The 27,296-nt window shown below is 44.1% G+C and overlaps 1 protein-coding gene across 1 annotated transcript in view; it reads left to right on the top strand.

Annotated features, from left to right (window-relative positions):
- The window catches only part of LOC120944337, a 110,671-nt gene that overhangs the window by 8,297 nt on the left and 75,078 nt on the right, over window positions 1–27,296 (top strand). The window contains exons 4-8 of the mRNA XM_040358389.1: window positions 14,003–14,290; window positions 14,540–14,842; window positions 18,730–19,026; window positions 22,350–22,427; window positions 22,753–22,833. Of these exons, the coding sequence (XP_040214323.1) occupies window positions 14,003–14,290; window positions 14,540–14,842; window positions 18,730–19,026; window positions 22,350–22,427; window positions 22,753–22,833 (1,047 nt within the window). The remainder of the gene's footprint in view (window positions 1–14,002; window positions 14,291–14,539; window positions 14,843–18,729; window positions 19,027–22,349; window positions 22,428–22,752; window positions 22,834–27,296) is intronic.

Here is a 27,296-nt window from a genome sequence, read left to right as displayed (position 1 = left end):
TCCGAAGTGTCCGCCATAATGTCGCAGTCACGAAAAAATTGCTGATCGCCGCCATTAGTAGTAAAAAAAAAAAAAAATCATAAAAATGCAATTAAACTATCCCCTATTTTGTAAACGCTATAAATTTTGCGCAAACCAATCGATAAACGCTTATTGCGATTTTTTTTTACCACAAATAGGTAGAAGAATACGTATCGGCCTAAACTGAGGAAAAAAAAATGTTTATATATATTTTTGGGGGATATTTATTATAGCAAAAATTAAAAAAATATAGAATTTTTTTCAAAATTGTCGCTCTATTTTTGTTTATAGAGCAAAAAATAAAAAACGCAGAGGTGATCAAATACCACCAAAAGAAAGCTCTATTTGTGGGGGAAAAAAGGACGCCAATTTTGTTTGAGAGCCATGTCGCACGACCGCGCAATTGTCTGTTAAAGCGACGCAGTGCCGAATCGCAAAACCTGGCCTGGGCATTTAGCAACAAAATGGTCCGGGGCTTAAGTGGTTAAACTGAAGGTTAAGTAACCGATGGGGCCTACAATCGGTTTTGACCGATGAAAACGGTCCATCAGACCGTTGTCCTCTGGTTAACCTATCGTGTGTACGCGGCCTTACAGATATAACCGGCCCTTTGAGGGCAACCATAATGATGATGCAGCCCATGATAAAATTCAGTTTAACGCCCCTGCCCTAAAACATAATCTACTTTGTAGACTGAATCCTGTAAACATTCTTTTGATGCTGAGCCTTATAGAAAGAAAAGGAATATCATCTAATCAAGTTTTAGCTTTTTTTGGGAAGTGCCTTCTGTGGAGGTGGAAAAAAGAGGAATTTTGATTTATCTGTGTGGAGCCTTGCTCTTAATGACTGGGGCGCTATTCTAAATTTAGAGGGACGTCTGAGCCAATAGTGGGCTCAGACTTTGTTGAATTCTATTGAAATTAGCCTCTGTTCTGGCTATGGTTGTGCTTGATAGGATTTTCCCCTGTTGCCTGTAGGTGGCGTTACCACCTCAGGCCCATGTTGGAACACAAGCGAACCATGGTGTATTGAGTCACCCTTCTGGTGCCCCCCGCTGTGCATGCCGGGAGGGGATACTTAAGGGGCAGACACCGTTTTTCGGGGTCCTTCGCCTTGTGGCCCTCCTGGCATGAGGCACGTGCCAGCTATGATTAAGCACTAATTTATAGTGCGAAACACGTCAGCTGTTTTGCTCCCGTGGCGTGTGCTGTGACTTGTAGTGCATTTTTCCTTTTTTTAAATAAAGACAACCATCAAGGTTTTTTGGAGTGCGGCTGTCCATATTTTCTTTTTCCATTTGTTGCCTTGTGCATTGCCAGCACCCTTGATCTCCTGAGACCATACTGATCATCCTAACACAATCCACCTGGAGCCGTAACTTTCTTTCTTTCTTTTTTGTGTGATCTTGACCTCTGGACCATGTTGGCCCGAGGTCGCATTTCCATGGAGTAGGCCCAGTTATACTGGCTGGGGCCCCACGATTCAATGGGGGATACAAAGCTGTCCATCCAAGCTGCTTAACGAAGGAGACTGGGGGAGGACCTGCCCTGGAGAAGACCAAGCAAAGCAAGCTAATGTCTCAGGTTAGGCCTGGTGACTTTGTTTATAAAGAGATCCACTACTCTATTTGTCTTACAGTTCACCGGGTCGGCTTAAAGGCTCTTTTACTGTAAGGCTGGAAGTTCTGGACTTAATCCTGTGGCAGAGGATCCCTGACTATCCATCTATCGTTCTCAGACAGTCTGTGGCAGAGACTATGCTCATACTGTTCGTGCATCATCCCGGCTGCTAGGCCATGTGAGAGGGGTCTATCTGGGTGAGCAATACCCACTCAGGAGAGAGTGGTGAATACTGGAACTTTAGACATTTTTCTGTGTGCTCTGTACCGCGTACCTGAACCTTCCCCTTCGCTCTGTACTTTTTTCATACGTTTTATGCAACGAAAATAAAACCTAACAGTTGAAGGTTTTACATCTTGTGTGGACATCTAGAGACTTTCTTCCCTTGACAACGAACTTAGAGGTAACGTGCAAAACCCAAATCTAAACCAGCAGCTCCTACGGGGGTAGTGCTACAATTGTAAGTTCTATATCTTGGAGTACAGTAGAAGACACAGGCATAGTATTCACAGACCTTGGTGATTGGACACTAGAAAAGCTTTCAAGGACATGCCCCCAAGACATATTCCCTATAACTCTACCTCCTTCTGAGAGTCCCCAGTTTTGGTGCAAGCAATGCAGAGCAATCTAGGAATGGAAATGAAGGTGCCCTGTGTTCTGGACTGTATTCGAAGATATGGAATTTACAGGTAACTCAAAATTCATCTTATTTAAATTGTACAGTACAGAACACAGATAAAATATTTATAGACCCTGAGACGTTCCCAAACAATGAATAAGAAGGGTAGACTGCAACTATGCAAATAGAACTGTGATAACAGGCCCAACAACAACAACAGGGGTCAGAAAGGACCCAACTTCAGAGTGCCACTGTAAGAACCTTGCGGCCTAAAACTACATTCACAGTACATTGGACATTCACCTGATAAAACTATGAGAAGGTACGAACAGAGGCCTGGAGCTACTGTAAATGCCCAGGAAATCCCCCCCCCATGGTGGGATGGATACGTAAAAGCGCAGCAGGTGATATGTCTCTAAGAGTGTAAGCTCTAGTGATCAGATCTCTAATCCATCTTGTAATGGTGGACTTGGAAGCAGAGTGTCCCTTGCAAAGTCCTGAGGACATAACAAATAGGGAATCCATCTGTCTGACTGAAGATGTAGCTTTGAGATATACTCTAATGGCTCTGACTACATTTAGGTACAATTATCAACTCCAGACTCGACTATACAAATGCCCTTTACCTCAGACTCCCAAAATACCAAATCACTCGTCTGCAAGTCGTTCAAAATACGGCCGCTCGACTCGTGACTGGGAAAAAACTATGGCAATCAATCTCACCTTCACTGAGATCCCTTCATTGGTTGCCAGTAAAAGACAGAATCACTTTTAAGGCACTCTGTCTGACGCACAAGTGTGTTCAAGGAAATGCCCCCAATATCTATGCGAAAAATTAAAATGTCACAACCCCAATTGCGCTCTGCGATCCACCAACCAAAATCTACTCCAGATACCCAAAGCCAGATAGATACAAGTCCAAAGGACAACGAAGATTTGGAATCCAAGGACCCAGACTATGGAACGCTCTTCCAACCAGCATCCGGTTGGAGATGAATCACCTGGCCTTCAGAAAAAAACTCAAAACCCATCTGTTCTGAGGGCAAAAAGTACAGTAGGGAAAGGATACTAAGCACCCGGAGGCGATTCAGTTTGCATGTGTTGCGCTATATAAGTTTCTCACTCACTCACTCACTCACTCACTCAAAAGAGATTTCTTTAGAATGATTTGGAGCAGGACATAAGGATTGTAGGACTATATTCTGATTAAGATGGAAGACTGATAGCACCTGAGAAAGAATTGATGGTCCTGGGCATAAGACAACATGGTCTGCATGAAGTATGAGGAATGGTTCCATACAGAACAGGGCCACCAAGTCATGGACTGGCATTATAGAAAGCCCAAAAGGCTACTTTTGTAGGACATACCTTTTAAGAGAATATCCCTGATGTGATCATAGTTTGGTTTCTGCAGGGCAGAGAGAACCAAGTTGAGGTCCCAAGGAAACACAGGGTGCTGCAATGAATAATTAATAAACTCAGAAGAAACGTTCCTACAAGGAATAGTGAAGTTAGAGGTCTTTAAAAGAGAATGGACAAGGCCGAGACCTGTCCTTTCAGGGTGCTTAATGCGGTGCTCTGCTTGTCTGCCTCCTCCCCACTCCGCTACCACATTTGGCACCTTTTGGGGGGAGGGGGGTAACTGATTTTAACAGGTACCCGCTCCAACTTTCAGCTCAGTTTGTCGTGGTAAACTGAGATAGAAGTTCCTTCAAGGCTGCATGACTCATGGTGCCCTCTTGATGGTTAATAAAGTCCACAGCCATGGCATTGTCTGACTGCACCATGATTGGATGTCCTCGCAGAAGTGGGGGTACCTGTTGTAGAGCCAACCAAACTGCTCTGAGCTCCAGAATATTGATTGGGAGCTTGGCTTCCACTGGTGACCTTGTGACCATGTTCTTTGGAGCAAGAGGGACTGGAAAACTCCTCCCAGCCTAAAATACAAGGGTGTGTTTTAATCACTTTCCAGTGCTAGGCTGAGCTTGACATCCACCGAGCTAGAAAATTACTTGCTCGACTGAACTTGAGCATGGTTGGGTTGAGAGAAGGAGCATGCTTGAATACATTAGGCAAATGGCGGGGGCAGAGTCAGCGCCTGGCATGTACACAGCAGGGAGAAGGAACTCCAGCCAGAATGAAACATAATTTACGGATCCTTGGAGACAGAGGACAAGGGAGCTGGTTTCTGCAGCAGAAAACCACCTTGAGTGCAGTGCCCACATGGTGAATATAGAGCAGGGCCCCAGGATATCCTCATGAGTCGTGGCGTGGCTGCAGCGGCAACAGAGGGTCACTGCAGGAGAAACTTCCTCAAAGATGGTAAGCGCTCTGGCTCACAGCGAATGCTCCCAAGTAGGGGGAAATGACTGGACAGACTGGATATCTTAGTAGAGGGTAAAGGTAGGCAGAGAGATGGAGACAAGGAGCCTTCACTCAAACAGATCAGGGCAGACATACAAATGTGTCAGTGTACTCTCACAGAATATATTGATGGAATCAGGGAGGGTAGACTTGGTGGAATGATCAGATCTTTTTTCATTGCTTGACAAATTTGGTTTCAGACTGTCAGTGTGGCAGGCGCAGCACTATGAAGTGCCTCATGCGCTGTGGCATTAGAAGAATTGTGATATCTCTGACTTTTCAGTCCAAAAAGACTGTCTATTACTCTGAAATTCCTCTAGCACCATTCTATGGAAGCAGTAGGTTTAAAGAGCACACCAAATGCTTAAAATAACTTCTTTATTAACTTCACTTTCTTCATATATAACACTGCTGCTTTGCAGCAGACAGTCCATGTACAAAAACACGTGTTGAATGAAGTATAACAGAAAATGGTGGTTCAAATATTCAATCTTGTCATTTAACATAAGATGGTGGATATATTTCTTTCTTCAGTATTTATACTCTCTCTGTAAGTTATTAAAGCATTCTCTGATTTCTCTGAGGCCTTGTACACACGACCGAACATGTCTGCTGACACACGACCGCGGACATGTTCGGTCGTGTGTAGGGCCTAGCGGACAATTTTCCGGCCTAGCGGACAGGTTTCCAACGGACAAAAGTTTCTTAGCATGCTAAGAAACATGTCCGCTGGAAAGCTGTCCGTCGGACATGTCCGATGGTTAGTACAACTCATCGGACATGTCCGCTGGCCCGAAATCCCACGCATGCGTCAAAGTGATTCGACGCATGCGTGGAAGCATTGAACTTCCTGGGTCGCGCACGTTGCCGCGTCATCGTCGCCGCCACGTCACCGCGTATTCTGTCCGCGGGGAATTTGGTCTGATGGTGTGTACACACATCAGACCAAATGCTCCCAGCAGACATGTCCGATGAAAATGGTCCGCGGACCGTTTTCATCGGACATGTCTGGTCGTGTGTACGAGGCCTGAAAGGTATAACCTTGTGGTTTGCAAGGTTTGGTGAGGTTGATTTAGTTTGTGAATTAGTTGAGTTAGATGAGATAGCTCTTGAATTAGGTTTGTGAATTAGTTTGGTGGAACTACAAGTGAACACATAACTAGTTCAGTATACAGTTCTAATCACATTATTTACAATAGGAACATATATATAACTGTATGACATACCTATTTGGCCCCTTTGCTTCCATAAAACTGAACTCTGGTTTTGTGTGTCTGCTCTGTTCTCTGTCTGTGGTGGAAAAGATTTTGCAGCCCATGTGCTGGGAACTTTCCAGACAGAATGGATGCAAAGCTGGCTGTGACTGGCCAAGACTCCTGCTCAATGTGAAATTTGCTGTGATTGGCCAAGGCTTCTGATGAGTCACAAAGGCTTAACTCTATACTTTCTGGTATGAATTCTACTGTGTTATTGCTTACCTCTTCTGTCATAAAAATAAATGATTCTTAAAGGCATATTTTTTCTTTTGCTTCTGTGAACACAACATACAACTGTTATATGACATCCAAGCATAAAATCACAGTGAATAACTCTGCTTTTGTCTCTCACATGTACACATGTGCACTACATTTAGGTTCTTAGCAAGTTTAGCTGTATATACATGTAGGTTATATTAGCGACCTAGGACAGGTTCTAGCTGGCCAGCTACAGTCAGGGCTAGGCTTTTAGCAGCTTCTTTCTCTGTGCTCAGGCTGCTCAGCTGCTGGATAATTGTCAGCAATCATTGAGGCTGGGTTCACACTACTACACTACTTTCATCCTACTTTGCTCTGCTACATCGGTCCTACATTTATCCTACATTGGTCCTACATCCATCCTACTTTCATGAACAGGATACTACTTTGGTCCGACTTCAATGATATTCAATGGGCCTGAAGTAGGGTCAATGTAGGACCAAAAGTAGTACAGGGAGCATTTTCAAAGTCGGACTGACTTGTGTAGGACACTACAAGACGCTCTCATAGGGAAACATTGAACACAGAGCAAAGTAGGATGAAAGTAGTGTAGTAGTGTGAACCCAGCCTGATCCCTCAGTGGCTCATCTGGTTATCATCATCTGCTCATCAGTCCTGTCTACAGCCAGCCCCTTCTGGCTATTTAAACTGCCTTGTTCATTCCTTTCCTGCCTTTACCTTTGTAAACATATCTGGAGATTCTTTGCTGTGTTCCTGTGAAAGACTTTGCTTGGCTTACCACTCCTATGCAGACGACACACAACTCTATTTCCGCATCTGCAACAAAAAGGATCATTCTCTTGGACTAGAGAAATGCCTTACTCTAATAGATAACTGGATGACAAACAGTTATCTTAAACTCAACGGTTCAAAAACAGAACTTCTCCTGTTTCACGCAAACCGAAAAAATCACCCCGCGTCAACATGGACTCCCCCACCCATTCTGGGTAAAACTATCATCCCTAGCACCAAAGTCAAAAGTCCCAAAAGAGGACATTGCAGTCGTGGTTGGAACAATCATCAATTCCAGACTCGACTATGCAAATGCCCTCTATCTAGGACTCCCCAAATACCAAATCACTCGTCTGCAAGTTGTTCAAAATACGGCCGCTCGACAAGTGACTGGGAAAACCATGGGAATCAATCTCACCTTCACTGAGATCCCTTCATTGGTTGCCAGTAAAAGACAGAATCACTTTCAAGGCACTCTGCCTAATACATAAGTGTATTCAAGGAAATGCCCCCCAATATCTATGCGAAAAAATAAAAGCCCATAACCCCAATCGCATTCTGCGATCCACCAATCAAAACCTCCTCCAGATACCCAAAGCCAGATACAAGTCCAAAGGAGATCGAAGATTTGCAGTCCAAGGACCCCGCCTGTGGAATGCACTACCAACCACCATCCGACTGGAGTCGGACCACTTGGCCTTCAGGAGAGGGATTAAAACCCATCTCTTCTGAGGTCAAGGTGTTCCTTACCCATGAAATGGATACAGCGCCCAGAGGTGATTCAGTTCGCATGTGTTGCGCTTTACAAGTCTCTCACTCACTCACTCACTGGCTGACGTCCCTTCTGGTTCCTGATCCTGTTCTTCTGCCTCCGACTACGCTGATCTCTGGTTTCCTGATTACTGGCCTGTCTGACTACCGGCTTTGGTTACCAATCCCTGGCTTATGTTTTGACTACGTTTACTGATCTGTACCATTTTTACCATTATATTAAAATGTGTGATTTTTACTGCATTTCTGTCTCAGTCTGACTCCTGGTTCCTAAGAAAGACCTACCGTATTTACCGGCATATAACACGCACATTTTCCCCCTGAAAATAGGGGGAAAATCACAGGTGCGTGTTATACACCGATAGTGCACCTCGGACTCGGAGGGGAACGTGTGCCGCCGGAATTCACCGAGCCTCCATCTCCTGTTTACTCGGCTCTGACGTCACACACACACAGTCCTGCCTCCATCACCGGAATTGGACCAGTGTTCTGTCAATCACAGGAGCTGGTCCAATGCCGATGGTGGAGGCAGGACTGTGTATGTGACTGCCAATGCCGAGTGAACAGAAGATGACGGCTGTACAAGATGACGGCTGTATGATGAGATGGTGAGTCTGCAAATGGGCATCAGGCTGCAGGTGGACACATAGGCTGCAGATGGACAAATAGGCTGCAGATGGACAAATAGGCTGCAGATGGACACACAGGCTGCAGATGGACACACAGGCTGCAGATGGACAAATAGGCTGCAGATGGACACATAGGCTGCAGATGGACACACGGGGTGCAGATGGACACACAGGCTGCAGATGGACACACAGGCTGCAGATGGACAATGACCATTATTTTGCTTCAAAGTGGTGTCTTTTTTTTTTGTTTCCTGAAACTTCTCTCTTAAATTGGGGTGCGCGTTATACACCAGCGAGTGTTATACGCCGATAAATACAGTATTTGTGTCATGGGTTAAATTGCTATATCAAGATCCAACTGCTAGACTCCATTGTAAAAGGAATCATCAGTGTCCCTGCAAGCAACCCCATGAGGGAGCGGTCATGGATGGCGGCAAGGAGCCTACACTATCGGAGGTCCTTGCCATCATTGAGGTAAACCATGCAGACCTTATGGGCAAGGCGGATGGGCAAAAGATTGACTTATCAATCATGCAGCAGGACATGCAAAAACTCCGTGGCTGGGTTACTGAGACCAAGCAACGTATTAGTGACCTAGAGGACACCATTAACCCCATCCTGCCCAAACTCAATACATATGGGGGGAAGATGGCAACCCTGGAGGATAAGGTCAATGACCTCGAGAACCGTCTCCGCAGGAATAACCTGCGTCTGGTTGGTCTCCCCGAGCAAGTGGAGGGATCTGACCCCGTAGCCTTCCTGGAAAGCTGGCTTGAGCAAGAATTTGTCTGCTCTTAACTATCCCCCTGCTTTGTGATTGAGAGGGTCCACCGAGTCCCTGGACACCCCCTCCCTGAAGGTTACCCTCCACGTACTGTGGTGATTCATCTATTTGGGGGCTGCCAGAAGGAGGGGAAGTCTCCAGATTAACAACGCCGTGGTGTCCCTCTTCCCTGACTACTCTGCAACAGTCTGCAGTTACCAGAGTGTCAAGCAGAAACTCCAGGAGCAGGATTTTCAATACTCCATGCTGTTCCCCGCTACCCTCTGGATTACACACCAGGGGAAAGTCCAATTCTTCCAATCCCCACAGGATGCCCTGCCCTGGTGGGAATCGTTACCCCATCCTCCTAAACCACCCGCCTGATGAGGGTCCGCACACTTTGATTGTAAAGCTAGAGAAACTTAATCATCTTTTTCCTCCCCTGACCCTTTCCCATTATCCCTTGTTACTCACCACTGAAGCTCTGTTAAGTGATAAGTATGATTGATCATACACATCTCCTGTGGGAGAATACCTGGCCCTCAGTTCCTGAGCATGCCTGGGCTGCCTTGGGGTTTACCCCCCCCCCTCTCTGATATTTTGTTGAACACTGACTATTTTGTTTTTCTGACACCTTTTTTTTCTTCCTGTTGCTGGCCATGCCCCCCATGCGTGGTACAAGTTTAGGGTATAGGCCCACTCCCCTTTTTTTGAGCTGGGCAGGTGTAATACTACCCTCACTGGGTAATAATTATGTTATTGTACATAGTTTTTTTTTTTGTGTGTATGCTGTATGTGTGGATGTATGTTTTTGCAGCACTGTGGCCCTCACAACCTTATGTAGCTGTGACCGGATACAGGGAGCCGTCCATGAGCCCCTTCACTCCCCCCTCTCCCCTGCCCTAATGGTTTCAACATCGATCCCATGTCTGAGGTAAAAGTTTGTTCGTGGAATGTCCGCAGGCTGAACTCTAAATTTAAAAGAGCATCTGTCTTTGAGCAAACCGCATGTTCTGTGCCTCCAGGAAACCCATCTCATTGAGTGGCCCATAACTACCACTCTACCTATTCTAACTATGCCCGGGGGGTTGCGATCCTTATTCGTAAAGGGTTACCTTTCTTGTGCCACCTAGTTATCCAGCTCCCTAAGGCCCCTTTCACACTGGGGCATTTTTTGAGCGTTATTCAAGCGTTTTTCGAGTGTTATTTGAGCGAAGCCTCATCTGTAATCCCAATGTGCTGGTAAAGCACTGCTAAGACCCTAACGTTTTAGGGCGTTTTTGCAGTGCCTCAGTGTGAAAGGGCAAGGAGTTTTTAGAGTGTTTTTTTTTCAGTGTCCAAAAGCTGCTCCAAAGATGCTGCTTGCAGGACTTTTCTCAACGCCCCGCCAGTGCAACGCCTCAGTGTGAAAGGGCAAGGCGTTTTTACAGCGCTTTCAATTAATTTCAATGGAGAGGGGCGTTTTTGGAGCATTTTTTTTTTTAGCGCCCAAAAGCTGCTCCAAAGATGCTGCTTGCAGGACTCAGTGTGAAAGGGTCCATTGAGATGCATGGAGAGCATTTTAATAGCGCTATTTTAATACTAAAATGCTGTAAAAATGCTTCAGTGTGAAAGGGGTCTAAGGAGCAGTATATTATCCTACATGCAACTGTGCATGGAACTCCCCTCATTTTGGTCACAGTTTACCTCCCCCCTCTTGTCACGGCTGCAGTGTCCTCTTTACCTAATTGTCCCATGCTCATCCTTGGGGATTTTAACTCTGTGTTACAGCCTGGCCATGGGGGACTTTTTGCCCCATGTCCGGTCCATAGCATATCTGTCCCAGACGGTATCTGATCATTATATAATACAGGTGGGTTTGACTGTGGGCCACAGACCATCGTTCAGGACCTGAGGACTCAGTCCTCTCTGGATCTCCATGCCGGTAATTTCTGAGTCCATCCCGACTGACATGGCCAATTACTGGTCCTTCAACACTGACTCTGCAGCTGGGGGCCCTGTCTGAGACGCCTTCAAGGAAGTAGTCAGGGGCTCATATATTTCACGCATTAAACTATACAGATCCAGAGGGCCATGCAAGAAGCTCTCCAAAAGGGGTACCCCCTCCTCCCGAGACTCGAGGTATGCTGACGGATGCTTATCAGGCGCTGCAGCTTCATATGGTGGATTTGACCAGGAAGCAACAACTATACCTCTCTGCTCGCATTCATGAGCATGGGGGGAAAATGGTAGGCTCCTTGCGTATCTTGCCCATACAGACTTTCAGGACATCTCGATTGCTGCAATTCAACTCCCAGACGAGTCAACTACCTTTGACGCATTGACTATTAACCAAACCTTTGCAAAATCCTATAGAAAACTATACAGAATTACAGCTGTCCCTTCAGAACAAGCCTTTCTAGGCTTCTTTGAACCTTTTGACTTCCCAGCACTTAGTAGCCCCCAGCAACTGCTCCTAGATTAACCTATCACGCTAGAGGAAGTAACTATGGCCATAAGCCTATTACCAACCAATAAAGCTCCAGGCCTGGATGGCCTTCCTTCAGAATGGTATCAGACACACATAGAAAAACTGCCTCCCAGGCTCCTTAAGCCATTCCAAGACTCTCTTAAGCTGGGGAAATTTCCTGAATCTATGAATGAAGCACTTATCATTGTCATACCCAAACCTGGTAAGGATAGGCTGCAGTGTGGGTCCTACCATCCCATATTCCTCCTAAACAATGATTAAAAAATTCTAACAAAGATTCTCGCCCTTAGACTTCAGACAGTCATTCTATCTCTCATACCGCTGGACCAATCCGGTTTTATGCCTGGCAGGAGCACATTTGATAACATTCGTAGATTATATTTAGATGTCCATGATGCAGCACAGATGAAACATGGTGGATTGTTCCTATCCCTGGATGTGTTAAAAGCCTTTGACACTGTGAGCTGGCCCTTCCTGTGGAACGCTATGGCACAGATGGGTTTTGGTCCACACTTTGTCCAGTGGGTTTGATTATAAAATACAGACTCCACACCAACAAAGATATCTCTAGACCATTTTACCTTGAAGAGGGGTACCAGGCAGGGGTGCCCTCTCTCTCCACTTCTGTTTGCATTGGCCATTGAGCTGTTGGCCCTGGTGGTGCTGCACATGTCAGAGATAGGGGGCATCCGATCTGGTCCAATAGAGGAGAAGATCTCTCTCTACGTGGACGATGCCCTTATATACCTGGACAGTAGAGAGAGCTCATTTACAACTGTTGCGGAGTTTGGTGCAGTTTCGGGGCTTCAGGTGGGTTGGGAAAAGTCCCAGGCCTTTCTCATAGGCCCCCCATTTCCTATTGAATATCTACAGAGGTCAAGGTCACATATCCAATTAACGTTCTCCTTTAAATACCTAGGTTTTCAAATACATGCTGATCTCTCTAAATATGTAACTCCTATAGTCAAACAGATGATAGATAGGTTCCGTACCTGGTCATCACTGCCCCTCAATCTAATTGGTCGCATAAACATATTTAAAATTATTTTTCTACCAAAATTCCTCTATTTTCAAGATGCCCCAGTTTTTTTCACTAAAAGTTTGTTTGCAAAGATTGACTCCACTTTTTCTGGAATGGTCGCCAACCTCATATAGCCAGGTCCTCCCTACAGGCGGTAAAGGCCGCGGGTGGCCTGGTCTGCCCAAACTTAAGAAATTATTTCCTTGCTTTCCAGCTCACCTATGTCAATGCTTGGTTACACTCTGACCCCCAAACTCCTGCCACAGCACTCTTATTGACCCTCTTTGTACCTTCTACCTCACTAAGGGACTAACTGCATAGGTAAAGGAGATCTGGTGGCCCCAGATTTTCCCCTGTTGAGGTTAGCTTCTTTGGGTATCTCACCACAGACTCCCCATGACAGAACTCAAATCTCCCTTAGCTCTTTGGCCACCCGGACTCAACATATAGTTGAGGAGAATACCTTACTACCCTTTGATGCACACTTAAATATGGCCTGGACAACAAATTCTTCTTCAAATATCTTGTATTAAGACACGCCATTCGTGCACAGTTTGGGTCACTGACCATTGAACACATTGAATCATCTATTAAAGACCTTTTGTCGTTCCTGGAAATTACCAAGCTGGTGACGACCTTTTATGTATAGATGTGATACAATTGCTGCTGAATTTTTTTTTCACATGTTTTGGACATGGTCTGGACTTTCAACCTTCTGGAAGTATTTATTTTCCTTTTTTGACCGCAAACTGCATCTACCGATACCTCACACTTTTAGGAATTCTCAATGACCATGTCCCTCGTACACACGCCAGGACCTTGTTACGTATACAGTTATTTTATGCACGTAAAACCATCTTACTGCATTGGAAGGATGTGGGCCCCCTTTCGGCCCGCGCTTTCTTTCGCATTGTTCACGTGGTCCTCCCCAAATTCAAATTGATATATAAGAGTAGGGCATGCCCTAAGGAATTCACCAAAATATGGCAGCCATGGCTAGATGTCTCGGAGGACTTCTGGAGGGGTGTCCTTTCTTCACAGCTCTCCCAGTGAGTCTCCACCAAATGTAATCCAGTAATACTGCTCGGCAAGATGCCAAAATAATTAACCAGAGATGGTCTTGTATGAAACATCCAATGCCTGGGGGGATCCTGGACTTCTACTGTTGAGGGGTTGTATGTGCTGTGGGCTCGAGTGAATGTAAGTATGAATGTGTGAATGTATGTTGTTGTTGTATTTTTGTTTCTTACGGACTGTTAAATGGATCTATTTTATATACCATGATTGGTACTGCTATGTGCACCTTACACACATGTAAAATCAGTCCGTCCCTGTTTTCTCTGTTGCAAAACCAAAATACACACCTTTTAAAAAAACTGATGCACTGCAGGGGGACCTCACTACATGGGTAAATTTAACAGCAGCTCAGAATGGGGCAATAAACTATAATATTAATGATATTCTCTTTCTTTTTTTCAGCTTTTTCAAAGCACTTTGTGGACAGACATCATCAGGATCTAATAAATTGGGTGTATGTTTTGCAACCCATCTTAGACAGTCTTCTAAAGCAACATCTCCTGTCAAAAGAACAGTATGAATCAATCTGCAGCAAAATAAATTCTCAGGAGAAGATGAGAGATCTGTACAATGTAGTCAGAGGCTGGGGTGATGGTGACAAGGACACATTATATAATGCATTAGGAAATCATAACAGACTGCTCATTAGAGACCTGGAATATCAGGACATGGAGTGGCCCCTACCATCCAGTAAGTTTTATTGATATTTTTAAGAAAACTACCATAGTTTAGGGTTAATTTTAATCTAATTTTAATGTATATCCATTTCGTACTATTTTATTATAAAGTAGTAAATATATTTAAATCTAACATTTCATACAAATAAATACTCTTTAGTTTTTTCAGTTCTGCCCAAATTTAAGAAAGCAAATGTATCTAAAACTATGAATTCCCTTTATTAACTTAACAGTTACTGGATGTTGGCCTTCTTTTCTGCAGGAACTTTCTCTATGTCTCTGAATCAGTCAAAATGGACACACAAACATCTCCTACTCTACACTCTAGAATATCTGTTATTGGAGGAATTGAAACATTTTACAAAGAAACTCTCTAATTTTACTTATAAAGACAGACCAACCCTACAATTTGGAATGCTAGAAAATGAAGACAGTACATCTTTAAGTGACAAACTTATAAACCATTATGGGGAGTTCACTGCTCTGGATGTGACTAACCAAGTACTCAAATCAATTAGTTTAAATAGATTTGCAGTGGAGCTACAAGATGGCATACATCTATGCGGTGAGTTCTATTCTAAATCAGTTTTTTCAATCCAGTTTTTAGTTTTAGATTGGGGAATGGATAGAATCTCTGTAGTTTTTGTTGTCTCTACTTCCACTGGGGAGATATGCCATCTATTTCTGTCTTTCTGGGACACAACAGGAAGAGAGGGTAAAGTTTTCCAATGGGGAATGTAGGCAGGTACCTTACTGCTAATAAGCGAGAGTTAGCTGCCCAGGCTAGGGTTAAGCTTTGGGTCTGCCAGTTTTCCAGGCTTTTTGGACTCTGCCCTTCACCATGGTCTATATATAAAGAAGGGGAAGGTTGGACTCGGGAGAGAGAACGGGACGGCATGGGAAATCTCTTGAACTGTTCAAATGCCTGGTCTGAAGACACTGAAAGGTGTGCATGGCAGAAAATGGCGTATCAGAATAACAGGGTCTGTAAAGTACACACTAGGTACAGGAGGAAGGCCACCATAAGGGGCTAATTTGACAGAAGAGTCAGAGAAGAAGAGTAGTTGCCACAGGTAACCATGAACTGATATGAATCTTTAGCAGCTGGTCAATAAGTGTGGAACCTGGCATAGGTGACAGGCCCTCCAGTAGCAAAGGGGTCAAGTTTTGCCTCCCTCTCTACCAGTCGGTTTCCCTAAAAGCAATCAGGACAAACTCCCGGTATGGAGACCCCATATTCCTAGCAGCACGGTACGAGAGAGCTGAAGGAGTAAATAAGTTCATGCATGGGGTCCACGCATGGTGGGGGAACCCCATTCTGTCACTGGGAGAGAGGTGGCAGAGTTACGCTGAACCGGAGGAGAGGGCATAAGCTCAGTGGTTTCTCTCTTTATCCAACATACATTGAGCAAGGGTGTGTAGTGACATGGGATGGTATTTTACAAAGAAATTACTCTGTATGTTGCAGAGCTGCACACAGTGTATAGCAAAGTGATGGTGAACCTCGGCACCCCAGATGTTTTGGAACTACATTCCCCATGATGTTCAGCTACACCGCAGAGTGCATGAGTATAGCATCACTGGTAGAGCTCATCTCTAAACAGGGATACTTCCATAATGTTGACTTTGATAGGAACATGGCCCCGCCTGGTTCAGGGCATTGATGAGCACATACAGGAGAGGGGAGGAGAGGTACCCCTGTATACCCACAGGGAGACAAACAGCAACAAAAATCTTAAGATGTAAAATATTTGCTGGCATTTCATTTTAGCAGAATGAGCATTTTGTCAAATCAAAATTTTAAAGTAGACGTGAATCCTAACAGGATAACATATAACTTTGCTAAAACACTGTGTATTATACAGTGCCTTGAAAAAGTATTCATACTCCTTGGAATTTTCCACATTTTGTGATGTTACAACCAAAAACTTAAATTTATTTTATTGGGATTTTATGTGATAGACCAACACAAAGTGGCACATAATTGGGAAGTGGAAGGAAAATAATAAATGTTTTTCATTAAAAAAAAAAAAAAAATATGTGAAAGCTGTGGCGTGCATTTGTATTCAGCCCCCCTGAGTCAATACTTTGTAGAACCTCCTTTTGCTTCAATTACAGCTGCAAGTCTTTTTGGGGGTGTCTCTACCAGCTTTGCACATCTAGAGAGGGACATTCCTGCCCATTCTTCTTTGCAAAATATCTCAAGCTCTGTCAGATTGGATGGAGAGCGTCTGTGAACAGCAATTTGTCCCCATGTTAACATGAGGACATCCTCCCCATGTTGAGGGCATGTGATCTGGTATGGATTTTTGGGTGGAAGCCCACACCATTTTTTTCGTATTTGGCACTGGGTTCCCCTTAATATCCATACTGTACCAGACCTGAAGGGCCTGGTAATGGAATTTGGGGTGGACACCCACGCATTTTCTTTTTACGTATCAATGACTTTCAATGACATTTATTTGTATTCCCGGGACCCGACAATTCGTTATAGCCGTGAGTAGTTTTAAATGACTTTTTTCCTTTAGAAATGTCATTTTGTGCAAAGACTGTTATAAACATGGGAAACATGTTACAGGCATACTATAGACACCCCCAGGTACGAAATTGAAAGGAATATTTCACTTTTTTTGTTTCACTTTAAGCATTATTAAAATCACTGCTCCCGGAAAAAAAAACTACAGCTTTAAAACTTTTTTTTCATTGATACATGTCCCCTGGGGCAGGACCCGGGGCCCAAAACACTTTTTATGACAATAACGTGCATATTAACCTTTAAAATTAGCACTTTAGATTTCTCCTATAGACTTTTAAAGGGTGTTCCGCAGCTTTTCAAATTTGCTGTGAACACCCCAAATTGTTTGCTGTTCGGCGAACGGGCGAACAGACAATGTTCGTGTTGAACTCATGTTCGACTCAAACAGATAGCCCATCCCTAATGTGTATGTTAGCTGTTGTTTGTGACGTAGTACAGCCCAGAAACCCAAAACACACTGACATTGACACTAACTGACACTAATACTAATTAAAAAAAAAAAATCCACACTTTCTGTATTTATTTAGAATGTATTATTTGAACATGTTTAACAAATGTTTTCCTTTCTGTTAAGTTCAGTAAATTTATATTGACTATTTGCTCTAAAATAAAAATAAAGCAGCCATAGGCTAAATGGAGTTTAAATGGTCACATTCTACTTTTTCATTTTATAACATCAGAAATGTAATAACAACACAACAATATTTTGGACAATCCAATATAAGCTGCCTGTCTGCTGGCCGTCTCTTTCCACAACTTCCTGAATTCCCTGCATGCTTTGCCGCTTGTCCTCCATTTCTAAGGACTACATGTCCAATGGTACCATGCTGCCTTCAAGCAGTGATCCTGTACTGACTCCGCCTCCTGAAACTCCTTCTCTCTGCACCTCTGTAGTTCAGAAGGCATGCCTAGTGAATTGTGTGACACAGAAGTTCCTCACATGGCATAGTGAATACAAGTCAGGGAATTCATGCAAGTAAATGTGTGAGGATATTCACAAAGTAAGGGCTAGATTCAGAGAGAAATGCCTATCTTTAGGCGGGCATAGCGTATCTCATGTACGCTACGCCGCCGTAACTTTGACAGGCAAGTCCCGTATTCAGAAAGAATTTGCGCCCGAAGTTACGGCGGCGTAGAGTATATGGGCCGGCGTAAGGCCGCCTAATTCAAAATAGGCTGGTAGGGGGCGTGTTGTATGCTAATTACTCGTGACCCCACGTATTTAACGCTTCTAATGAATGGTGCATGTGCCGTCCGTGAAAGTATCCCAGTGCGCATGCTCCAAATTACGCCGCAAATAGTCAATGCTTTCGACGTGAACGTAACTTACACACAGCCCTATTCGCGTACGACTTACGCAAACGATGGAAAATTCAATGCTGTCCCGACGTCCATACTTAACATTGGCTACGCCTCATATAGCAGGGGTAACTTTACGCCGAAAAAAGCCTTACGTAAACGACGTAAATCAATGCGCCTGTTTCTAAATCGGCGTATCTAGCTCATTTGCATATTCTACGCGGAAATCAATGGAAGCGCCACCTAGCGGCCAGCGTAAATATGCACGTAAGATACGACGGCGTAGGAGACTTACGCCGCTCGTATCTAGGCAACAGTGAGGCGTATCTGATTCTATGAATCAGGCGCCAAGATGCGACGGCCCTCATTCGGAGTTACGACGGCGTATCTGGAGATACGCCGACGTAACTCCTTTCTGAATCTGGTCCTAAGTTTACAAACTTCAAGGTCATTCAGATTAATAGGAGTAGACTAGAAATAATCGAAATACAATGTAGAAATGAATATAGGATTTTACATTTTAACCATAGGTATGCTTTCTCTTTATTAGCGAGTTGTCCAATGCATCCAATGTTTTGAAAAATATATATTTTTTCTCTTTTTTGATCGGGTAAAAGGTTTGAGAAGACCTGAAGTCATTCTGACATTTATCATGGATGAACTGGAGCAGTTTGATTTTAGACTATTCAAAGACAAATTATTTGAACTCCATAAAGAAGACAAACATCCCATTCCAAAGAGACTAGTAGATTGTGCCGATAGGATTACCACAACCGACCTTCTCATTTGGATCTATGGTGAAAAAGAGGCTATGCTTGTGACTGTCCAAATACTTTGCAAGCTCTATAGTTTTGAAAGATCAGAAAAAGTAGAAAGATTAACAAGGGATTTAGAGAACTGGATCGTAACTCAAGGTATGTACAGTATATTTCAATGGCAGTAACTGTAGGGCTGCCAGCTTTTGTTCAAGTCAAACCTGAACACTTCAGCAGCACATTTTAAATATTTTTTTGTAGTAGACACTTTACGATTGTAAAAGACCTGGACAAGAAGAGCATCAAAATGGGGAGCGTAGTGAACAGTGGATGTGGACTAATTGTGTTAACAGTGGTAGGGGCTTAAAGGGGCACGAGGAAAACAAAAGCATTTGGCAATTGGCTCCACAAACTTGCCTAGTGTAACTTTTTAGGGGGGGGGGGTCTGTTATGTGCTGTGGGGGCACTTTGGGAGGGGAGAGGACTTGTGCTAGCAGGGTGGTGGAGGGGTCCATGCTTGTGCTAGTAAGAAGGTGGGGGGTGGGGGTTCCGTTATGTGGTGAGGGGGAACTTTGGAAGGGAGAGGACTTGTGTTAGTAGGGAGGTTGGATATGTGTTGGGGAGTGCTTTGGGAAGGAGAGAGGGCTTGTGTTCTTGTGGGGGTCAAATTTAAAATCCAACCGGCACTTCTAGCATAGGTCCTCTCCCCTCCCAAAGTGCCCCCCCCCCAGAACATATCCATTTAACCTTCACAATCACTCCTCTATCTTTTTTAACTTGCCCCCTTCTTGGTCACTACAATTTAATAAACCTAGTACAGAGCTCAGACCAGCACAGCTCATGCAGAGCAGTGTCTTTCTTACCCGCCTCCTCCTCCTGTCTGTTTACATGCAAACAGAGCTGAGGAGGGGGAGGTGACTTCAGTCAGCTTTGCTGTATGAGACTGACAGCCAGCGAAGAAACAGAGATGGCTGAGTGGAAACCAAGACAACCAGCAAGAGATGCAGGAGAGACGAGGATCAGTATTACTGGTGCAGTGTTAGCGGTGCCCCTGCTGACGGTTCTGGGTAATGTGCCTTGGTCTCAGGTAGCCTAAAATCCGGTCACATAATTTAAAACCCATACTGTCTTGGTGAATCCTGGACAAGTGGCAAACCTAAGTAACTGTTATTCGCTACAGTAATTACACAGAGATAAATGTCTTTCTATGGCTAAGTTATGTTAAATAGACCCAATTTGATTCACATGACCCTCTGTGGAACAGGCAGATTATCATGGACAGTGGTCCTTATCTACAGCCGATAAAAGGAATACAGGAGTGTAACCAGGGTTGTGTGGAGAGGCAGGTGTCTTGGAGGTGCTCAGTGCACACTAGGGTCAGACAGGACTGCTGTTAGAAATCATAGGGTCCCTTACAGCCTACCTGATTCACTCTACATCCTGAATTGTTACCCCCATTCCCTGCAGCAGCAGGCAGGAGAGAGAGGAGAAAAAGCTGCCATCGCTGTAGGAGGGGCACACAGGGGGGCCCAGCAGCAGGGGGAAGGAAAGTATCCACAGGAGGGGTGATCGGTGTGGTGGGGGCATTTACTAGAACAGACTCCCTATAGTTCCTCACTGTAGAAGCTGAAAGCTGGTGGGAGGCAGAGGAGATGAAGTTAGCTTTCAGCTGCAGCAGTGAAACAATTACAGGGGATTGGCTCCTATAATCTCCCTCGCCCCGCCACACTGATCACTTCCTTCTGTCCATGATGTGATTCCTCCTGCTGCCTGGGCCCCCTCTGATGAACTGATGGGATCTGGACTCCATACAAGAGGGCTGGTGGCAACCCCTTATCAGTGGCCCTTGGGCCACAGCATGACACAGGATGCTCTGGGGTCACTACAAGACACTGGATACTCTGGGGTCACTGGGTTACACAGGATTCACAGGAGTCACTGGGGACACAGGAATACACCAAGGTCGCTGGAGACACAGCAGCCACTGGAGGCACAGGCAAATAAAGATTTTTACCAGCACACCTGCAGTGATGCACTAACATGAGGCACAAAGTTTAAATATTTAAGAGCTATGTCTATATTCGTGCATCTCTCTGCCTTGAAAAGGGTTTATGCGAGACCCCCAAAACATCAGCTTGTTGCTTTATGTAAATAAAGGACAATATTATCACTATAGCAATGTGTGCTGATGAACATCTTCATTTTCCGGATTGTACGGTGGCACCTTCCACCAATCCATTACCGCACCCTACACGAACTGTAGGTAAGCCTGTAAGGAGTGCAGCAGATACAATACATCTTCCAAGAAGCTTGGGGGCACTGGAGACACAGGGATTACTGGAGGCCACAGGAGTCACAGTCAGGGCATTTACATCTAGAAATAATTCTCAAACACTATGTTGAACTGCAGAAACATGTAGATTGTCTTGTATGACTCTAGGCCCTACTGGGAAGCTTTAGTCACTGTTCAGGAGAGGGTAGAGAAAAGGGTGGGTCGGGTGCGGAGAGGTGGGGTGTCAGCTCGCACCTGTATTCTATGTGACGGCATACATTGTCTCATTTATATCCCCAGGTCAAGCTATTATGAAATGTTTAATCTGCCGATTCAGTGTAGCCAGCAGGCCCAGGTTTTTTGGAATTTTGTCGGGGTCTCCCTTGCTTGGTGAATTAGGGCCTCCATTTTGTGTATTCTTCTTATGTGTTGGAGCCACTCAGAAATATTAGGGGGGGGGGGGGGGGTTTATTTCTCCAATGTACGGGTATGCATTGTTTGCCAGCGTTGATGAGGTGGAGGGCGAGAGATTTTTCTGTAGGCCGATTGGGGTATAGATGTGTGGTGAAGCAGGTATTGTGCTGGGGTGAAGTCTGGAGTGTAGGTTGTTATTTGAGTGGTAACACAATGTATGTCTTTCCAGAAGGGCTGTATTAGCAGGCAATCCCACCATATGTGGAGTATGAAGCCCTGGGATACGTTGCATCTCCAGCAGAGCGGAGAGACACTGGGATGATATTTGTGGATCCTATCTGGGGTGCTATACCACCTAGAGTAGATTTTGAATCCATTTTCTTGTGCTGATATGTTGATGGACCCTTTGTGAATGTGGGCATAGATATGCTCCCATTCTTCCTTATACAGATCTAATGAGAGTTCTTTTTCCCAATGCTAGCTAGTTGTGTTTGCCGTGGGATCGCAGCCTGTGAACATGAGCGATTATATGAAAGGACATCAATTTTGTTAGGGTACAATGGCGCAATTGTCAGTTAAAGAGACGCAAAAATGGCCTGTTTATTAAGGGGGTAAATCCTTCCAGGGGGTGAAGTGGTTAATCTTGTCCCTAGGTTTAACCCTTCTTACAGTCTATTGAATATTTCAGTACATTTATTTTCCCAGATTGTTCCTACTTTATTCAAATGTAAAATGTTCCTCTCAGTTTAAGCACTTTCTGATCTGAACATTTATTTCCATGTTTGTTCGTCTTTAGGCATCAACAAACAAGATTTCCGTGAAGGTGAGGTTGCAGCCTCCAAAGTGACAGTTGAGAGTTTTGCCCCACAGCCAGGTGAGTTTATTGCATACATCAAAGAGAATCTTGTAGCCCCCCACGCTGTCTCCCAGAGGCATGGTGGAGTACCCCAGAGACTACTGGAAAGGCTGCCGTATCGCAAAAAATGGCCTGGTCGTCCAGACCCCCGAAGTGTATACTTTAAAAAAAATATATATTTGTCAAGGTTTGTGACAGGGTTAAATTAAAGTGTATCCTCAATTAAAAGCACAGTTAGGCTAACTTTTAATTGTTGCACCCATACAGTCTGGAGTCTGCAGTACAAGCTGTCTATACATTTTGTTTCACTAGTTTTTTATTTATTTTTTCATTTATTATACAGGAAGTAGTCAAGATTTTGATTTCCAGGTGCTTGAGAAGGCCAACCTTGATCAAAGTGAGCCAAATTCAGCTTCCCAGACAGGTAAATATGTTAAAGACATTACAGTAAAACCTTGATTTGAGAGTAACTTGGTTTGAGAGCGTTTTGCAAGACAAGCAAAACTTTTTAATACATTTTGACTTGATATACAAGCGATGTCTTAATATAAGAGTAGCGTCATGTCACAACTAAGTATAAAAGAGAAGAGAGGCGCCTCTAAGTGTAGCAATATGGTTACATTTAATGAAAGTACAACATTTAGCAACATATTGCTACACTTAGAGGCGCCTCTCTTCTCTTTTATACTCTGGAGCTCCTGCTGGATTTTGCTTCTAATCCCCTTGTATTGGCTTCCATTTGTGGACGGACATTTTATGGTTACACAACCAATCACATTGCTATAATCTTTTTATATGGACTAAAAACTGAAGGACTTATGAATAAATGGTTGTGGAACAAATCATTTGAGTTTCCATTATTTCTTATGGGGAAATTTGCTTTGATATACGAGTGCTTTGGATTACAAGCTTGTTTCTGGATTGAATTATGCTCACAATCCAAGGTTTTACTGTATTGCTATAGAGCACATTTATAAATTCCAACTGCACATTTTCAGTTGCCACCTTATTTCTGCCTTCCTTTGTGTCTTCATTTACATTCTAATGGCATTTTTTACTTTTAATAATTTTTATTGAGAACAATGAAGATTAAAAAAGTAAGCAAAATAAAATATATCAAGTAGAAAATTCCAGAAAAGGGAATGGTGAATGATAAAGTTGTTTTCAAGAACATACGACCCAGGAATCTTATGTTGCAGGCAAAATATTCAAGACCGAACTTAGCCTACTGCGGTATAACTAGATAATGGAGGCTAAGGTTTGGTTGTGTATTCATCAGAAGCACATTAGATGAGAATAAGCTTAAGCATGTGACACACCATAACATGACAGATTAAAAAACAAAAGCAGATGAATAAAGGACTTTAAACACGTGCGCCTAACACTATTAAATAGAAAAAAAGGAGAGGAAACAGGAGAAGAGAATGGAAAAGAAAGCCAGAAAAGAAAGATCAGGAACTAAACTGCGTCTGATAGGAGTCACTTACATCCCCAAGGATGTTGTAGGCTTTATAGTATTAGATAGTTAATCATATGATTAGCCCAGGACTCCAACACAGGACTCGGGACTCCAACACAAGACTCAGGACTCCAACTCAGGACTCCAACACAGCCTTACATTTCTGCACCGAGTCTATTAGGGAACTTAGCATTCGCTCTTGTGGATCCATGAAATTTAGATAAACCGTTGATTGTTTTCAAGCTTGGGCTATAGCCAATTTAGCCCCCAGTAGAATAAAGTATATTAACTTCTGCGTATTCTTAGGCACTCTGTCTACCGAGAGGTTAAGTAAAGCTATGTAAGGAGATTTGGAAACTGGGGAACCAGTGATCTTGCGAATCAGCTGGAAGATCTTGTTCCAGAACCCTCTAATTCTCAGACAGCCCCATCAGATGTGTAACAATTGTACCAAACATACCACAACCTCTGAAGCAAAGGGGGAAGGAGGATGGGTAAAATTTAGCCAGTCTGGACGGGACTAAGTACCATCTTGTCATGACCTTGAGGCTCCCTTTTTTTCAAGGCGATGTTAAGCATACCCTGGAACGAGTGAAAAAAAAGCCCTGTGCCAATCCTCCAACTCCCAAACCTCTGAGAGGTATTTTTCCACTCCAATATGTATAAGGGCTTGGTGGAATCTGTTGCCAGCGACTTGAAGATCACAGAGATGCCTCCCCTCTGGCCACAAGTTCAACATAGTTCATAAGCTGTAATTTTAGGAGGGTAAGGTTTGTTTTTGTTCATCAAAATGGTTTGACCAATTCTGTACAACCCCTTGTTTAACCACCATTGAAAGGTTTTCGTGTCCATACCGGGGGGAATTGGGGGTTACAGAATAAATGAGCTAAGGGGCAAATATCAGCGACCAATTCTGGGTGACCCCGAAGTCCATCCCAGAAAGGCAGGAAATGTAAGAGAGTTGTGGCTAAGATAGAAGGGTGTGTTTTTATGGAGACACCATAGAAAAATGAGGCAGACTGTCTGACTATCTGCAGCTTCTAATATACATTGTGAGAAGAAAGGAGTACAACTGTGCAAGACTCAGGGAACAGCTGGAGGTCAGTGTTAAAGATAACCATATGTTTTGCTGATGTAGGGAAAATTACCAAACTCTAATGCCGCGTACACACGGACGGAATTTCCGATGGAAAAAGTCCGATGGGAGCTTTTCATCGGATATTCCAACCGTGTGTATGCCCCATCGACTTTTTCCATCAGAATTTCCGATGGACTTAGAGAGCAGGTTCTCAATTTTTCAGACGGAAAAAATTCTATCAGAAAATGCGTTCATCCGATGGGAAAAAAACACGCATGCTCGGAAACAATTCAACGCATGCTCGGAAGCATTGAACTTATTTTTCTCACCTCGTCATAGTGTTGTACGTCACTACGTTCTTGTTGGCTGAAAATTCTGAGAACTTTTATGTGACCGTGTGTATGCAAGCCAAGCTTGAGCGGAATTCCGTCAGAAAAACCATCCAACTTTTTTCAGACGGAAATTCTGCTTGTGTGTACAGGGCATTAGGGTGGCCGCAGCTGCGACACCTTTCCCTTGCTCATCAAATTGTAATTTTAACCTGTTCCTTCAGAAAAGGATGGAAGGTTGGGGGCTGTACTGTCCAAAATGCAGAAAAGGGAAGAATGAGTCATAGCCTATGCCAGAAAAAGCCTTTGGGAATCTGAGAAAAAATACTGCAGATTACAGCTCCTTTCATTTAGAATTGATAGCTGTTGTCTAGGTCATAACAAGGTTTGCAGAATACCTTCTAGGGGCTAAGTTCAATCTGGTAATTGGCAACAATTCTCTGGCATGCCTAAATTCTGTAAGAGGCCATAGAACAAAGATGGCCAAGTTAACCTTTACAGTTTGGTACACTTTGTAAAATGTAATCATAATGTGGATGCTCTGTCCGGCGGAACCCCGGTGAAAGGGGAGGAAAAGTGAGAACTGGAGAAGCCACTACTTCCTTGCCTTGGCAGGAGGGTCAGCTCAAAGCCCCACCTGAGCAAAAGCACAAAATCAAGAGAATGGGGAATGGAAGCTGTAGCAGGAAAATAACCAGGACATTCAGCCAATGAGAGAACAGGTACAGCAAGGCATCCGGCCTGACATAACAATACAAGACAAGATGCATGCCTGAGGCAGGAAGCTCTTGAGACAGTGGGAGTGATTCAAGGCATGTCAAGGGATACTCTATTACAAGGTATTCTCTGGTGGGTCACAACAGTGCCACTGGCAAGTGATGATCCCAAAGGAACAAGCTCAATGGCTACTGGAATATCTACATCAATATGTGAGGCATTTTGGAACACAGAAAACCTTAGAGTAGGCCCAAAGACAAGACTACTGCCGTAGACTGATGTAGACTTTGTGAGTTTTTTGCTACTACTGTAAGAAATGTGTCTTGGTGAAAGCAGGAGAACAGCATTTTCCAGTACAATCTATACCCTCCTGCCTCCCTTTGGATATAGTAGTGATGGATTACCTGACAGCTGAGGAGACAGTGTCAGGGTCATGCCATATGGAGGTAATTTATAGAAACACATGTTTGCTCATGAGAAGATCCACACAGAGCAGGGTGCTTGTTTTGAAGGACTATTGTCCTCAGAGTTGTGCAAGTTGTATAATGTCCAGAGGTCTCACACCACCCCCAAGAAAATGTAACGTGAACATCTGAACCATACCCTACTACTGATGCCAAGGACCACGGGGGCAAGAAAAAAGGGAAGATGGCCAGATTAAATGCACTGATATTTGCCCCTTAGCCCACTTATTCCGTAACCCCCAATTCCCCAATTTTAATGGTGGTTAAACAAGGGGTTGTACAGAATTGGTCGCTTCTTTAAGTCATCTGGGCCACTCCCCATCGGCTTCTGCACTAGTAAACTAGATATGCCCCTGACAGAGATACAGATTTATTCAAATCTCCCACTTCTTACAAACCATTTTGATGAACAAACCTTACCCTCCTAGAATTACAGCTTATGAACTATGTTGAACTTGTGGCCAGAGGGGAGGCATCTCTGTGATCATCAAGTCGCTGGCAACAGATTCCACCAAGCCCTTATACATATTGGAGTGGAAAAAGACCTGGGAGTTGGAGGGTGTAAAGCAGGGCTGGACTGGGACAAAAATTTGGCCCTGGACTTCATCCAGACTGGCCCACTTTGACAGGTCTCTCCCACAGCGGCCAGACAACTCCCGCACCCCCCGGCCACCCAAGCCACCTCTCCCCCTTCACTAGCCACTAGCCGTTTTACTTTATTAGAGTAGAATGGCTGGTACTGGTACTTATAGGTAGTACCAGTGGGGAAGCTAGACATTATTTCACCTGGGGCAAAGAATCAGTTTGGTGCCCCCCCCCCCCTCATGGGACAAGATTAGG

Source organism: Rana temporaria, chromosome 6 (genome assembly GCF_905171775.1).
Source record: "Rana temporaria chromosome 6, aRanTem1.1, whole genome shotgun sequence".
Classification (NCBI taxonomy): domain Eukaryota; kingdom Metazoa; phylum Chordata; class Amphibia; order Anura; family Ranidae; genus Rana; species Rana temporaria.
Note: the sequence above shows the minus strand (reverse complement) of the source record. Positions and strands in the feature narration are given on the sequence as shown.